This window comes from Gymnodraco acuticeps, unplaced genomic scaffold (assembly GCF_902827175.1).
Source record: "Gymnodraco acuticeps unplaced genomic scaffold, fGymAcu1.1, whole genome shotgun sequence".
Taxonomy (NCBI): Eukaryota; Metazoa; Chordata; class Actinopteri; order Perciformes; family Bathydraconidae; genus Gymnodraco; species Gymnodraco acuticeps.
In genome coordinates, this window is record NW_022989799.1 from 4,523,443 (window position 1) to 4,539,993 (window position 16,551).

Here is a 16,551-nt window from a genome sequence, read left to right on the forward strand (position 1 = left end):
TTTAACTATAAAGCAGTATGATACAACCACCTTCTTACTAATCCTTTTTAAATGATCACATTTTAATTTCATTATTTAATGTTGTTGGTTTAAATGTATTATTATTTGTATTTTGTATTATTTAGGCTATTTAATAATGCTATAGTTAATGTTGAATTCAACATTGTTCCCGTTCTATTTTCTTGCATGTTTGCAGCCTATGAGTAACAACAGACTTTACTTACTTACTCATGTCTGAATGTGAACACACAGAGCAATCCAACCTGCACTGCCCTGTGCTTATTTTAGACATTGCATAACAATGTTTCATAACCAACGTTTCAAAAAACAAGACAGAATGCTTATTATGCGATAAAATATTGTATTAATCAAATTATATTCTGTCGCTCTCTGCAGTGATGCTTTCATAATGCCACGTACAATAATTGAAATGCAACTCTGACATGACAGATGAGTAGATCTGTGACAATCATCAGCACAATCATAATGTGGTTAAACTATATGCATGGACAACAGTACAATTGAAATGTTCATATGCTTAGTTTTCAGAGGATGTAGATTTATTTTACTTTAGTTTGTCTTTTCAAATACATTTAAATGCCATTTTCTATTGTCTCAATTGCATGTTTCACATCTGCAGTCAGACTGGTCATTCCTGTCAAAAGTAGAGGAAGTGTGTCTGTGTCTTATTTGATTGTGTGAGATAACTAAGAGTCACGTTAGTGCTTGTACAATGACATATATTTAATTTGTGTATTCCACAATTAGAATTTGAGATGCCAGATAAACAACCGTCAGTGGCGGCTCCAGGGTATGGCTGGGGTAGGCTACAGCCATACCAAGAAATGGCTTAGCCCCACCGACCTTAGCCCCACCATGAACAATTATGTTAAAGTAAGCACAGAACGAACAAAGTAACACAAAACTAAAATGGCATTCATTTTTTTAAATATGTCGTGTAGTAATAGATTTTTTTCTTCTCAAGAGAGTACCAGAATGTGTATTTTATGTTAGTATTTCAAACAGATCTCCTGGGGGAGTATAACATATCCGCATAACAGTGGACAGAGCACACGGTTCTGTTGCAACCGTAACTGAAAGCAATGTCAGCAAATAATAAGATGTAAGTTGTAAATGCACAAACATTTATTTCTTCAAATGTAACAATATGTAAGCTACAATTTGAGTTTGATGAATGTTAAAAACAAAAGTGTAGCCTACATTGAAGATCACACGCAAATTAGTAAATTGTATTTGTTTTGAAGATAAACTCGATCCACAGGTTTCAACAATGAATCTTACATTTAGACATTACATTTGTATAACTTAAATTGGAGTTTTATATTTGTACGTTTTGGAGATAAACTGAAGCCACGGCCCACGTGGGATGCAGCAATTGTATCCATTCAGTATGAATTTAAAGTGAACTATACCTTTACATTTTATTTCTTTCCATTCGTTTCCTCTTTTAACGTGCAATTTGATTGGCTCTCCCCATTGCTTCTAGCCAATCAGCCGCCGCCTGCTATGGAGGAAGGAATAAATGCAAGATGGACCCTCATATAAAAACAGTCTTCTGGGTCGCCCTCGGCGTGCTACAAAATAACTCTTTACACCTTATTAGGTTAAGATATTTATCCTCGAAGAGTTCTGAAGGGTAACTTAAGCTATAGATTGATATGCGTATGGTACTTGTCGATATTTTCTGGGAGAAGATAGTGAAGATACCGCAGGGACAACTTTGAAGCCATGAATCGGTGGTGAACTCTCTCCGCTCGGCAGACAGAGTTGGGCGGTCAGAAGCACACAGCCTGGGCCTCAGCTAGCTAGCCGTAGCGGCTAACTAGCTTATGACTTCATCCAGCTAACAACGTTGCTGTTATTCGCCGCGTTGGAAACGTTAAACAGCAGAGACGGAAACGTTTTAAACTACTGGTTGCCTGTTGAATGTGTGGCGTGAAAGGCCATACCATAACGGACCATGGCTGTATCAAGGTAAGAATATCGTATGCGGACTCTAGTTTTATCTATCCGACTTTCCTCACCAATTAGCTGGCTACCCTGCTAATATAGGCTAGCTTTTAATTTGTCAAAGAATGGCATGGCGACGGCCGACTAGCCATCAAAGCTAACACAGTGTAACGATAAAGTGTAGCTTATAGTGTAGTAAATATTCGTGGTACACGTTTGCAGGCTGGTCACTTAACTGGGATTAATGCTCACTGCAGGTGCCAACATGCCGGTAGAATTATTTCACAATTTGGGAATTCGCATCCTGTACTGACACACGTTAAGGATTATCTAACATAAGCATTATCTGGAAATGGGTAAAAAAAATCCAATTTCCACTGGCTTCTTGTGCAGAGTTTTATTGTTGGTCTTCTGATCATGGAAACGTTTAGTGTTAAAGTTCCCATTGTAACGCTACAAGCTTGTCAAAATGCATGTGTTTGCAGCATGCTAACATTAGGGACATCTTTAATCTCTCTAATGCTTGATACACTTATTTTAACTTTGTTTTGATTGGCAGGTGTGTTTCTGCTGTTATTCTTATGGTGATTCCACGTGGTGTCTGTCGTCCTCTTTGCAAAGCAGACTCCTGTGGTTTAGTTGAAGTATTAGTGCTACTCTAATCCACTTTATTAATAGACTGATAATGATCTCAATAAACATCAGGTTAATTACACGGGTTATCTTGGTCGAAAGCTAAACAATGACTAATGGTAATGGTTTTAATAATAGTACACTTACTTCAATTCTATTTGTTAACCTGTATATTAGTATTATTTTATATTGAATAGAGATACTCTAGGTATACATCTTTCACTGTTGATCTGTACATATGCACTGTTCTCTCTCAATGCTTTTTCTACATTCTGCTGTGAAAAAATAATTTCCCAAACTTAGATCAATACAAGTATATCTTAAATGTTCTTATCTTAATATATAATAAGTGTCAGTATGTGTTCATGATGAAAATATGATTACATGTTTTAAATTAGCAATGAAAAAATGTCAGATCAGTGTACACAAAAATGTAGATAATTGATTTTGTTCAGCTTATCAGGTTAACAACCTAAAGATGGTCCTGGTAAATAAAGAAGCCAGCATTTAGTTGAAGTGATTTCCACTGTCTTAATGTGTCGGTTGACCCTAGTTATTTATTGTGACCTGTCTTTAGACTTGATCGTTTGTTTATACTGCTTGACACCGGAACAACACCGGTAACCAGGAAAGCAGCCGCCCAGCAGCTCGGAGAAGTGGTCAAGCTCCATCCACAGGAACTCAATAGCCTTCTGCTAAAGGTGTGTTTGATAACTGCTTCCAAGCTGTCTTTCATGAGCATTCATAACATCATTTCAACCTGGCTATACTTTCCTCTTCCTTAGGTGAAATACTGATCATGTATAACAGTGTCATTATTGCTAGTAGGTCAATGAGCCATCTGTGATTCTAATTATAAATACATTTTTAGTTGAAGAGGACATACTATGCTCATTGTCAGGTTCATATTAGTATGTAGTGCCTCTACTGTGACGTTTTTCCATGCTTTAATGTTCTAAAAGCTCTTCATTTGTCTAATACATACCTCTGGTCTTCTCTCAGAGAAACTCCCTTTGGAGGTTACACAGAGATTGAAGCCTTTGCAGACCATCTACATGCACAGACACCTATAAAACACACTACAGGGAAGGGAACGCCCCAAAAGCATTACAGGGCCTCATTAAATGTATATCTGTCAACTTTCAGGTCTTGATCTACTTAAGGAGTCCTAATTGGGACACCCGAATAGCTGCAGGCCAAGCTGTAGAGGCCATTGTGAAGAATATTCCTGAGTGGGACCCGGCGCCGAGGCCCAAAGAAGGTGATCCGTTTGGTTGAATTTCAGTATATCTGAGGCATGTGTGCTTAACCAAACACTGCATGCACTATTGTTTGCCTTTGGTTCAGTTACAATGCGTGTGATCCATGAATCAGTTGTGTGATTTTTTTTTTTTTTTAACCTGGTAGTTAAAAGATGTTACAGGAATAACTGACAAAATGCACGTCGTGCTGTTCAGTCCTCACATGCCCAGGTAGGGTTTAGAATCAACGACGCTATATAGCTGCGTTAAAGATGGCATCAAAACACCGGGGTTCTGCGGAAATATTTATATATTTTCACTGCATTGTGATGTTGTTGTCACATAAATGAACAACTATGATTTAAAGAAAAACAAAAGCTTTACAATCAAGCACATATAGTCTTACTGCCATGGTCTGACTTCCTGACTGCCAGGAAGCAGAACAGTTGTAGAGACTTGCATATCTACAACACCAAAAAACATACACAATGTCAAACCAATTTCTTGTTTTTTCCCTCCACTGAATGGCTAATATAACACTGGTTTAATCAAGACTCACACATATTAACCAAGGGGAATTGGTGAAATGCTTGGTGCATTTCTTTGTCTGCTACATTTTGATAAAAGAATACTGATCTGATCAAGGGTCTCAAACAGACTGCATAAAACATTCTTAAATATGTGCGAATGATGGCACCTTCAGATCCATCCATTGAGGATACTATTCGATAAAAGTGTAGTATTTTTTTACCTCCGATTCATGAAGATGTAAAATTGAGAAAGGTGCGGTTTTTGATACTTTTTTTTCTATCTCGCTTGTAGAGTCTTGTGAAGACTTGTCTCCGGAGGACTCCTCTTGTGACCGCTTGAGTTTCTACCACTTTGACATCTCCCGCCTCCTCAAACACGGAGCGTCTCTGCTGGGATCTGCCGGGGCGGAGTTTGAGCTGCAGGATGACAAAAATGGTTTGTAGTAATTCATCATTGCTTGTTTTTTAATTTGAACGACCTCCACACTGTGGAAAGGAAAAGTGTGACTCATTTGAACCATTAATACAAGAGAAAGGCCACTGGACAGCCTCACACAAACCAGCTCGAGTCAGCTAGAATTTGAAAGTACACAACCGAACAAAACAGACTTCCTTTCAGAGCCCCTTCCTCCAACACACACGAACCAATGAGGGCACGAGATGGAAGGCTGACAGGCAGGTAGGCCATCCAGTTATCTGCCGCGGGCCGAGGCAGATGATTGGTCGTGCTTTCTACAGCGCCACGGCTTCCACAGATGAAATATTTGTATATATTTTTTGTCAAAGCATTTAATGTATTCATTGCTATCGGGATATTAAGAGCATTCCATGGAATATATAACGGTGTTTCTGAAGTGAATGACCTACCCCACCTTTAATGCCTTTGCTTTATTTATTGTTATCTATGTACCATGAAATCTTTTATACCTCATGGCAGTTTGGAGTGTATATGTGATCTCTGTGTACGAGAATTAAACACAGATTTTAAGCACATTTTTAATGGTGGGTGTCTTATAATCTCTAAAGTGTATATTAAAATTAATCAAACATTAAAAAAAAGTACCATACTGTTCTTGAATTTCCTTTTGCTGATAGCGTTTGTCACCCAGCTTCCCTACTGCCCAAAATGAAGCATAGTCAGCACTACTCACACTTCTACCATGTACTTGTTCTGACATCCAGTTTTCTTCTTCTCAGCTGAGATGGACCCTAAGGAGCGTCTGGCCCGCCAGAGAAAGCTCCTTCAGAAGAAGTTGGGTATGGACATCGGTGCGGCAATCGGCATGGACACAGAGGAGCTGTTCAACGACGAGGACCTCGACGACAGCTGCCAGCCCAGTGAGCTCAGAGCACAAGGAAGCAGAACCACAGCTGGATCCAGCTGTCACAACCATGTGGTGGGTCTCATTCAACATTTAAAGACTTTACTGTCATATGCACAATAGCTACAGCATTGTTTTGAAATTCTAAAGACCCAGGTTCCTCCAACAATGCAACATGCATGCATAAGAAAAATAGAAATAAAATAGAGAAGACAAAAAAAGAGAAGAAATGGGTAAACTTTATACATGTTATGTAGGATCAAATAAGTACTATACACTGGATAAAATACTGCCTATTGGTATAATACAGGGGTCACCAACCTTCTCGAGACGAGAGCTACCTAAAGAATAACTGACTCAATGGCGGCTTGTTCGATATCATCTTTATGAAGAATATACATTTGCAGTTTTCCTTTAAATAATGAATATTATGTATTTGTTATTTGCTACATATAAGAACATTATTTGTACTTATTGTTTCCCATGGGTGTCACTTTGTTTTGATATATATATATATATATATATATATATATATATATATATATATATATATATATACACATACAGATTAATTAGATGTTTATGAAATTCTGGATTCTTATGGGATTGTTTGAATCCTTAGATGAAAAGATGCCTATTTAGAGTATAATCCTGTTTGAAATTAACTTTAGACATAAGATACATTTTTATTTATTAATGTCTGACTCTGAGAGAATGGGGGAAAAAACGGTATAATTCCTTAAAGTGCTTTATCTCTTAACAGAAACCAAACCAAATGACGCATATTAAAGCTATTCATTGATCTTCTTTTGGTGATTTAATGGATTCATGGTACCTCACCTCCCCTGCCTCCCACTCTAATCTAAATGTGTGATGCATGTGGTAGGTGCAGTTGTACTGGGAGTACGGTGCTTCATACAGCAGAAATCCTTACACCGTGAAACATAATCAATATGATTTGGGAATGAGAATATAGTGAGCCTCTGCAAGCTGATGCTGTTTGAGCGTGGGAGGGTAGATCTATCAAAGTGATGCAGCAATTAAAAGATGTGTGGTGCTTTCAGCCTGTAAGTAAACATGAAGTGATTCTTGCAGTAGTCTTATGTTCATCGTTTGGCACCTTAAGGTGTGTGTGTTTAAATCTTGACATGAATAATCAACTCTAGTGTTTTTATTTCATTCAGGCTGCTGACTTGATCGACTCAGAGTTCAGGCCAGGCATGAGCAATCGCCAGAAGAATAAGGCTAAGAGGATGGCCAAGCTGGTGGCCAAACACAGATCTAGAGACATGGATCCCAATGAAAAGAGGTGAGATTACCAACACCTGCTAACTGCTAGCTCTCTTTATTTACATTAGCAATTGATCTGTGGATTATTCTCCCGATTGGTTCTCTACAATGTCAGAAAATGATTCTCAAAATCTGAAGTAATGTCTTCTAATTTAATGTTTTAACAGTCCAAAATGTATCTTTTTGCACCAGCGGATGAAAGGATTCAAATGTAACGGTTGAGGTCACTCACTTAAACACTTTTTGGCCATTGTTCAATAATTCATTTACAAATTAGGAACATTCTCCAGAAATATCTAATAGGATCAAATGAGAACGGGTTGAAACATGTAACTGTTTTGCAGCAGCATAATGTTATATGTAAAGTTTGATTGATTCTAATGATCACACCCTTTTAGTAACGACAGTTTTGAGGGCGAACCCGATGAGAAACGGCGGAAAACCACCAATGCAGTTATTGACCAACCGGCAACAGAAGACAACATCGACAACGTTCCAGATAACTCTGGTCTTTTAGAGGAGGTAGGGAAATACAAAGCAATACATTAACTCATTGATGTGAAGTCCTGATGTCACAGATCTGCCTTATTGCTTTGTCTTAAGATACAGGAGTGGCCTCTGGAGAGCTTCTGTGAGGAGCTCTGCAACGACCTCTTCAATCCTTCATGGGAGGTAAAAACAAAGCACTTCAAATCAATTTGAGCTGATAGTGCATGAGAAGGAGGCTTGACTAGAACGCCCAATCTACTACTCAGATGTTAACAAGAGGTTACCAACAAAACTAAAACTTGCTCCTTTTCCTGTGACCAGTGCAGAATGAATATAAATGGTTTTGTTTACAGATCCGCCATGGTGCTGGCACAGGTCTTAGAGAAATCCTCAAGTCCCAAGGTGCTGGTGGGGGGAAGCTGGTGGGAAGCACTGCAGAGCAGGTGTGTCTTACTCTTCTCTTCAGGTTTTTTTCAATAATACCGTGACAATGAAACATGGCACTAACTGTCTGCTGTTTTGATCCAGATGTCGCGGCAGCATCAGGAGTGGATAGAGGACCTGGTCATCCGGCTGCTCTGCGTCTTTGCTCTGGACCGCTTTGGAGATTTTGTATCTGATGAGGTGGGTAATATCGATTTATACTAGGTGTATTGTGGCTTGTAATATCTGCATGTGCTTGAATATATCAACATTAATTACGAATTGTCACGTAATCTTATTAAGTTGCTGGCATGAGATTTGGTTTGGGGTTTTGCGCTCTCCCCAAATGTAGACCACTCTGGGTGTGACAGATTTTATTTGGATAGAAACGGGTGAAGTACCAGAGTGAGATAAAGTGTTGTGAAGCTGCCGGATAGCCCATATGCGCTCTCTGCTGCAAAGTGTGTGGGTTCCACTCTGGCTCCAGGAACTATTTCTTAATGTCTCCCCCTTTTTAACTGCTTCTATAAATAAAGGCACTCTCTGGCCCAAAAACGACCCACTGCAGTCAAGCCAGCCTCCACTTTGATCAATCGATAAAATAGTCTTGTTGTTGTTGTTTGGCAGGTTCTTATTTATTTAGGCATTACTTTAAGGGCGTGTAAGATCTACATTTAAGATAAGAACAAATAGTAATCTACATTCCTTCATAAGGTCAGGCTGTCAATAATAAACACAATTAATAAATATGAAATATCAATGCACAAATGATGATTTAAAAAAACATTGTTACTGCCTACAATTTTTATTTCATTAATAATTCTAAAGTTCGACTTATTATTCAGACAAAAACAATTTACTTCCAAATGATGAAATGGTTATTTTGTTAATGTTGTAAAATGTAATAATGTTATACTGTGAAAATATTGTATGTTGAGGGTATAACACACTTTATTGAGATAAAACTCTCTATTGAACCTAAACATAATAACACTTTTACGTATGCATATCAGTGTAACACATATGTTATGGAACAGGTATCGTACTATACCCCCACCATCCAGATATATTAACAAGCTCAATGCAGTTAAAAAAAACACAACCTCTATGTCTCCCTCCAGGTGGTGGCTCCTGTCAGGGAGACGTGTGCCCAGGCCCTCGGTGTGGCCCTCCGGCACATGAGTGAAACGGGTGTTTCCATGATAGTGGACGTGCTGCTGAAGCTGTTAAAAGAAGACCAGTGGGAGGTCCGTCATGGAGGCCTGCTCGGGATCAAGTACGCCCTGGCTGTCCGAAAGGTACCACCTGTTCTGTGTGTATTTATCATATATAGGCATAGCAGGGTTCTACAATGTTTTTGATAGGAGTGCCATATGGTCATCAATGTAGATGTGGGGTATGAGGCATATACTGTATGTATGGATGGAAACCTTTTATTTTATTGAAGATATGTTGAGAAATGTCAGTGTAAAGATCATTTCTTCTCACCCTGTTTTCTCAGGACCTGATCTCCGTTTTGCTCCCCCGGGTGCTCGCTGCCATCACTGAAGGCCTGCAGGACCTGGATGATGACGTCAGGGCCGTGGCAGCCTCCGCCCTCATCCCTGTAGTGGAAGGCTTGGTACAGCAGCTGCCTAATGAGGTGGGGATGCAATACAGTTTTGCAGAAATGATTCCTGAAACCCGGAGTTAGCATTTTACCACTTCTGGTTCCTTCACCTCGACGTCAAAGGTTTTTGAAAGAGCTTTCGGTTAGATGCCTGAAATAAGGTCTGTAGTTACGAAAGCTTAATAGATTGTCACGTTTGTTTCTATGGGGCAAAATATGTCAGTAAACACCTTGCTTGTAGATGTTGTTTACAGTCTAACTGTAGCTTTTTACTTCTGGCGATTGCATACACAATCATAAATGTAGAGATTTTCTTGCTGAACAAAACGTATAAGTATCAAAAAAACTTGATCGCTGCACCACTCAATAGTACAGCTTTTTTTTTTAACAATCTTCCTCGCGTTTCAGCTCGTCTGTCATCTGTACCATTTTACGCATTAATCCTCATTTTGCAGGTCCTAGTTAATTGTGTCTCTCTCAGGTGCCCTTCATTGTGAACACACTATGGGATGCTCTTTTGGACTTGGATGACCTCACTTCGTCCACAAACAGCATCATGACGTTGCTGTCCTTGCTCCTCACCTATCCGAGGGTCCGCCAGTGCAGGTCAGTCTCACGGACGCTCACAAAAAAAGGCTACCGACTTGGCAGCAGCTGTAAAGCATTGGAAAAACAGTTCAGAACTTTAAAACTGCTTCGTGTAGTGTTCATCATTAGTCACTGCTTCCATTGGGTTTGGAGTAGAGGAGACCTAAGTAGATGGTTTGGCTCTTGGTTAAAAACCTCCTAAACGATAGAGGAATCCCAACTGTGATAAACTGACTGCGATGACAGCAAGGGCAGTGATGGACTCCCATGAACCAACACTGACGAGGCCACCAAATTTAAGTCTTTTGTTATTGTGAAGACCCCTTGTGGCGTAGTGTTAATTTCGTTGACTAAAACTATGACGAAATATGTTCGTCAACGACCTTTTTTTCCATGACGAAAACGAGACGATGACGAGACGGCACCGACGGCAGTAAACAATAACTGCAACGAAATCATCATGCAATATCGTTGACGAAAAGTGACGAGACGAAAATGTAGTTTACTAAATAAAAACTATGCCAAAATCTCTCTTTACTTTCGTTCACGAACAATGAGGAGACGAAATATTATCAAAGATAACGTTACATCTCTGATAGTCAGTTTTTCTCACAGCAGTTCCATTTCCGTGTGTCTGCTGCGCGCGGCGGTAGATTTGAATTACACCGGGCAGCGGCACACTGTGAACTGTCAGGAAGACTCGGGTCTAACTCATGGTCTAACTAACCTTATTTAACAGAAAATAAAATGGCAACAACAGGGCTTGGGAGCAGTGGTCGCACTCGCGTTAACCGAATACCCCCCCGTCAGCGCGAGTGAGTGATAAATTGTGCACTCGACGGGTAATAATAGATTATGACGGAAATGTTACAATCCTGTCCGTCAAAATGACTGACAACGAAAAAGTCTAAAGCCACCACTGCTTGGGAGAAAGAAACGATGTGATATTTGGGCCCATTTTCGCTACAATGAGGCGGAGAAAAAAAGCGAGTGCATTGTTTCATCAGAAGGGAAGCAATGTGGCCATAACACAGAAAACACCACAAACCTGAGCAGATACTCTCTGCAAAGCTTCTTAATCATTCAACCTGTGTTTTTCATCAAATAAGGACAAGATATAATCTTATTTATATATATATATACTAAAATGACAAATTATTGGTTTTGGCTAGACTAGTTTGACTGAAATGTTCTATATAATCTGATGACTAAAAAAAGACTCAACCGTTTTCATTGACAAAAAGTAGACTCAAATAATTAGTTTTCTTTGACTAAAATGCTTTTAGTCGACTAAAACTTGACTAAATAAAAACAGGATGAAGGTGACTAAATATGACAAACTAAAAAGGAAATTTAACACAGGACTAAGACTAAAACTAAATTGAAAAATAGCTGACGAAATTAACACTATTGTGGCGGCATTATTTATTATTTTATTCCATTTTATATCAATGCATACTTTTTTTTTTTTAGCTGTTTTTTTTTTTACTCTAAAAGGCCGATCTTGTATTTATATTGACACACTTTCTCGTCCACTCCCAGCATGCAGCAGTCACTAACAATCCTCGTCCCCCGGGTTTGGCCCTTCTTGAGACACACCATATCATCAGTCAGACGGGCGGCGCTGGAAACCCTTTTCACGCTGCTGTCAAAAGCTGACGAGGTAAATATGACTTAAGAGCAGTTAGATATTAGTTTGACAAAGTACTTGTCAATCAGAAATACATAAAAGGCAATGTTTGATACAAAGCATGTTTTTTGTTTTACGTTCTTCAGAGCTGTGCGATGTGGATCAATCCTATCCTACAAGATATGCTGCGGCACATGTTCCAGTCCTGCATACTGGAGAGCAATGAGGAAATCCTGGAGCTCATTCAAAAGGTTTGTTGCATCACACTCAGTTTGATTGTTGGAAACATTGCATTAATCTATCAAATTCCCATCGTTAGGGATATTTTTTTCTCTACACTTGGACAAGTCTCACTTTGTTTTCTTCTTGTTTCCGGAAGTCCTTTTTCTGCTTTATATGGATTAAGCCTTAATTTGTGTGATGTCTGTGTGCAGGTGTGGATGGAGCTGCTGTCTCAGGCCCCGCATCAGTTCGTGGTGGCAGCCAGCTGTCCCTGGATGGGCGCCTGGCTCTGTCTCATGATGCAGGCCTCACAAATTCCCATAGACGTCAACATGCTGCTGGAAGTGAAGGCCCGCTCTAAGGTTGTACACTTTAATCATGGCTAAATAAAAAAAAAAATAGTTTCTTGTTCTACTATTATAATACTAAAACATGTGTAAGCTGATATGTGTAATAATCAATTCTGTGTTGATGCAACAGGATAAGGCTGGTGCAAAGGGACGTCAGTGTACCATTCAGGTGAAGGAGACGCTGCAGGAGTATATAGCTGGAGCGGAAACGGTGACGGAGGACTCGGTGACGAGGGACTACGTGGTGGTTCGATCCCGCCTCATGGCTGCCAGGTAGGTTTTGATATTTGCATCACAAGATAGGAAAATGTCATGGGGCCTCATTTAGAAACGTGGCGTACGCTCAGAAGATGGAGAACACCAATTTCTAAGCAATGTTTCCAATTTTATAAAAAAACAAACTTGACAAGAAAATGTACAGTCCTCCACGGACACTTTGACCCATGCGTACACACAACAACGGGAGAAATTAGAAACTGCGACACCATTGGTTGTAGGATGAAGGGGGGAAACATTCTAACAATCTTAGAATGAATAAACAAATGCCTGTTTATTTCTCCTGAGTGCACAAAAAAACATAAAATAGAGAAATAAATAAGAATATGTTATTGCAAACAACACCTCGAATATGTTCTCTAATTATTACAGGCTGCCGTGCTTGTATGTTATAAAATGTATTCTCATAAATATTCAGTTTTATAAATGAGGCCCCTGATCTTGAAGTGAACTTTTGACTTTCTCTCACTAAACTGACATTTCCTGATATGGTTTTGAACAGTTCTGACGGTTTGCCTGCTCTCTTTGTGTCTCTGTAATCCAGGCTGCTGGGGGCTCTGTGTAGGTGTATCTGTGACCCTCAGGTCAACGCTGCCTCTCAGGAGATCCGACCAGCCGAGTCTTTAGGCCAGCTGCTGCTCTTCCACCTCAACTCTAAGTCTGCCCTGCAGCGCATAGCTGTGTCTCTGGTGCTGTGTGAGTGGGCTGCACTGCAGAAGGTGAAAAGCTCTTAGTTTGTTTATTGTGGATTAAAGGTTTTGGGGATTTAGTATGAGCCTAACGGAAGTCTCTCTTCCAGGACTGTCAGGTCGTGTCATCCATAGTGCAGCCTCGCCTTCTGGCCATTCTGTCAGAGCATCTGTACTACGATGAGATCGCCATCCCCTTCACACGCATGCAGAATGAATGCAAGCAGCTCATTGCTCTGCTGGCTGACGCAAATATAGACCTGCAGGACCGCCTCAACTGCAGCGTGTTCACTATCGATCAAGCTAATGAACTGGTAAGTGAAGCCACACATGTCAGGAAATCTGAATCATTTATCCCACAGTGGGGACATGTATTTAGAGCATTAAAGGTCCCATGTCATGGCCATTTCTACTGATCATAATTCCATTGTTGAGGTCTACTAGAATAGATTTACATTGTTCAATGTTCCAAACTCACATTGGTTTCTCACACAGCATCTCTGTATAGTATGTGTATTCACTCTCTGTCCTAAACGGCTTGTTGGAGCTCCTACCCCCCCCCCTCCCTATGAGCCCAGTGGCCGTCTGCGAGACACGGAGAAACCCAGCCCGAACACACACAAACACACCCGCAGCCTGGCTGGGAGTTTGTGTGTGTGTGCTCACGCCGCGTCCCGCCGTCTCAGGGAGGAGAAATCGGCGGAGCTGCAGCTGAGAAAAGATTGAGTGTGTGAGGAAGTAATGGACCAATCCGCGGACGTAACGTAACGGCTCCACGGATTGGTCCATTTGGACCAATGGGTCCATTTTGGTATGGTTACGTCACTGTACCCAAGAAGTAAACAATGGAAAAAGAGAAATCTCCAACGAGGCGTTCTGGGGCAGCACAGACAGGTATTTTCTGTGTTAGAGTTTTACTCGCTACAGGGTGTACTTTGAGGGTTTGTGACTCTGCAGACTGTTTACATGCATAAAAACCTTTATAACACACAAGGGGACGGGTAATAACCAGAAAAGCATGACATGGGACCTTTTTAAATAAAGAAGTAAATAAGAATCAAATATGTACCATCATTATTAAAGTAAGTGAACATATAGTAGTAGTGAAATAGTGACTGGTTATTAAATTATTCAATTGTAAGTAGATATTGCATATCATTATTGCACAACAGTTTAATACTTTACCATGGACCCACATATACGAATACTCAACTTGATTGGATAAGTCATAAACTTTTTATTTATTATTATGGTAAAGATGCTCAGTAACAATTATTTTATAAAATCTTTGTTAAATATGAGAGGAATATCAGGCCTGAAACAAACTATACATGATTTTTAAGCGGGTGTGAATCCACAAAGGTTATGTTCTATGTGGGGGGGCAACTTCAATCTTCAAATGCATCACAGTTTTCTGAATAATCTTCAAACGGGCCAGTTTTTTAATGTTTATGTTTGTAGAATAAATTGAATTGGAGTTGATATTATTTGTAATGTTACCCCCAAGCGCCATTACTTTGGCTGAGCAGTGGCGACTATTAGAATGTGCCAAAAGCTCAAGTTCATTGACTGGAGACTGGCTTTGAAAGTTATCTTCCATGGGCCCCCCCCTCCCCCATGTTAAATGCCCCACTTTACTGCAAAAATGTACATTCATATTCTGGTACAAAACAAGAGATTATGGTCTTAACTGTTTCCTAGGTAACCACCATCTTTACCGAGTCGACAGCGTGTCTGAACGTCAGGTCCAGTCAGTATCAGGCTCTGGATGGTAAACGTCAGCAGGCTCAGTCAACAATGAATGAGACCAACTTGGAGTGGCAGCAGCTGCATCTGCGCGTCCACATGTTCACAGCCTGCGCAGTGATCAACCTGCAGGTGCTTCCAGAGAAACTCAACCCGCTGGTCAGGCCTCTGATGGAGACCATCAAGCGGGAGGAGAACACCCTGATCCAGGGATGCGCTGCTTCCTTTATAGCCAAGCTGCTGCAGCAGTGTGCCGGACGCTCGCCTTGCCCCAACCTCAAGATCATCAAGAACCTCTGTGCCTCGGCCTGCGTGGACTCCGCCGTCACACCCTCGTCTGCCTGCCCCGTCCCCCCCACCCAGGAAAACGCCAAAGGTAAGAAATGTCAAAGGTGATTTTACTATAATTTAAAATATATGTGCCGTGTGTCTGGCAAATAAAGTCAAGACCCCCTCAAAAGTTACGGTTTATTTCATTTTAAGGATGAGCACCAAGCAACATCTCCAGGTGCTCCTTTGAGAACCAGGGCAAAAAAGTTATGTGCACCCCTGCTTATTATGCTAGTTGGGGTTCTCCCTTTCCTGTAGTGTGTAGGGCTTGGTACCGAGCCCCAGTATTAAACGGACCCCGGGGCTGAATTATTAAAGTCTAACCGTCAAGACAGATGAGACAGAAATAAATTCAGTTCATATTAATTCAGGTAATTTACCAACCTTAAATGCTCCTACGAGAACATGCTGCTTGTACGAGGTCCACTCTTGAATAACTGTGGCATCCTGCCCTGGGATGAATTTGTTGGTAAGGGTCTGCAATAGGGATGCAACTATACCAAAAACTCACGGTACGATAATATCGCGATTTAAAAAGTCCACGGTACGATATTAATCGCGATATTGAAAAATCAAGAAAAAAAATCAATTTTTGTTTTATTTATTTTTTAATGATAAATCTGATTTGTACAGCATTTTAGTAGGATAGTAGTATTTTTTAAAGTGTCAACAATATAATAATCAGACCCTGCAATAGAATAAATCAAGTTTCACTTTAGTTTTTCAAGTAACTCAACTCTAACTCACTCACTCACTCACTCACTCACTCACTCAGCGTCATCAAGGTTATCTTTTAGGAATATGAGCATGTCCACATTTCCAGGTAGAAGCTGGGATGTTTGGGCGTTTGCAATATCCCCTGCTGTGGAAACAACTCTCTTGCTTGGTACTGATGTTGCTGGGACAGAGAGATATGCTTTGGCCATGGGTAACAGCAGTGGGTAAAACTGTGCATTGTCTCTCCACCACTTCAAAAACAATACAGTGTTTGCCAAGAAGGTGAGGCTTATTGACAGAGCGAGATATACATATACTGTTGGTACTTGTCAATGTCTCTAGGTATGTACATGTAGCCGTGTAAATACAATGTCCTTTATTGTTATCTGTTTTCTGTTCATGTTGTAACCTACTTGCTGCCATGTTGGACAGGTCTCCCTTGAAAAAGAGATTGATGATCTCAATGGGGCCATCTGGTTGCATAAAGGTTTAAAA

At 40.3% G+C, this 16,551-nt stretch overlaps 1 protein-coding gene across 2 annotated transcripts in view; it reads left to right on the forward strand.

The window, feature by feature from the left end:
- The first annotated feature begins 1,544 nt into the window (after positions 1–1,544).
- Positions 1,545–16,551, forward strand: part of btaf1 (BTAF1 RNA polymerase II, B-TFIID transcription factor-associated) — a 49,592-nt gene continuing 34,585 nt past the window's right edge. The window contains exons 1-20 of one of the 2 annotated variants that reach the window (XM_034223705.1): positions 1,545–1,995; positions 3,182–3,305; positions 3,751–3,865; positions 4,668–4,811; positions 5,573–5,772; positions 6,882–7,006; positions 7,386–7,509; positions 7,591–7,659; positions 7,830–7,919; positions 8,005–8,100; positions 9,021–9,197; positions 9,401–9,541; positions 9,990–10,114; positions 11,639–11,759; positions 11,873–11,977; positions 12,161–12,310; positions 12,429–12,571; positions 13,119–13,293; positions 13,374–13,577; positions 14,965–15,385. In XM_034223705.1, coding sequence (XP_034079596.1) covers positions 1,982–1,995; positions 3,182–3,305; positions 3,751–3,865; positions 4,668–4,811; positions 5,573–5,772; positions 6,882–7,006; positions 7,386–7,509; positions 7,591–7,659; positions 7,830–7,919; positions 8,005–8,100; positions 9,021–9,197; positions 9,401–9,541; positions 9,990–10,114; positions 11,639–11,759; positions 11,873–11,977; positions 12,161–12,310; positions 12,429–12,571; positions 13,119–13,293; positions 13,374–13,577; positions 14,965–15,385 — 2,863 coding nt within the window. In that variant the 5' untranslated portion in view covers positions 1,545–1,981. The remainder of the gene's footprint in view (positions 1,996–3,181; positions 3,306–3,750; positions 3,866–4,667; positions 4,812–5,572; positions 5,773–6,881; positions 7,007–7,385; positions 7,510–7,590; positions 7,660–7,829; positions 7,920–8,004; positions 8,101–9,020; positions 9,198–9,400; positions 9,542–9,989; positions 10,115–11,638; positions 11,760–11,872; positions 11,978–12,160; positions 12,311–12,428; positions 12,572–13,118; positions 13,294–13,373; positions 13,578–14,964; positions 15,386–16,551) is intronic. The other variant, XM_034223713.1, reaches the window with a different exon arrangement.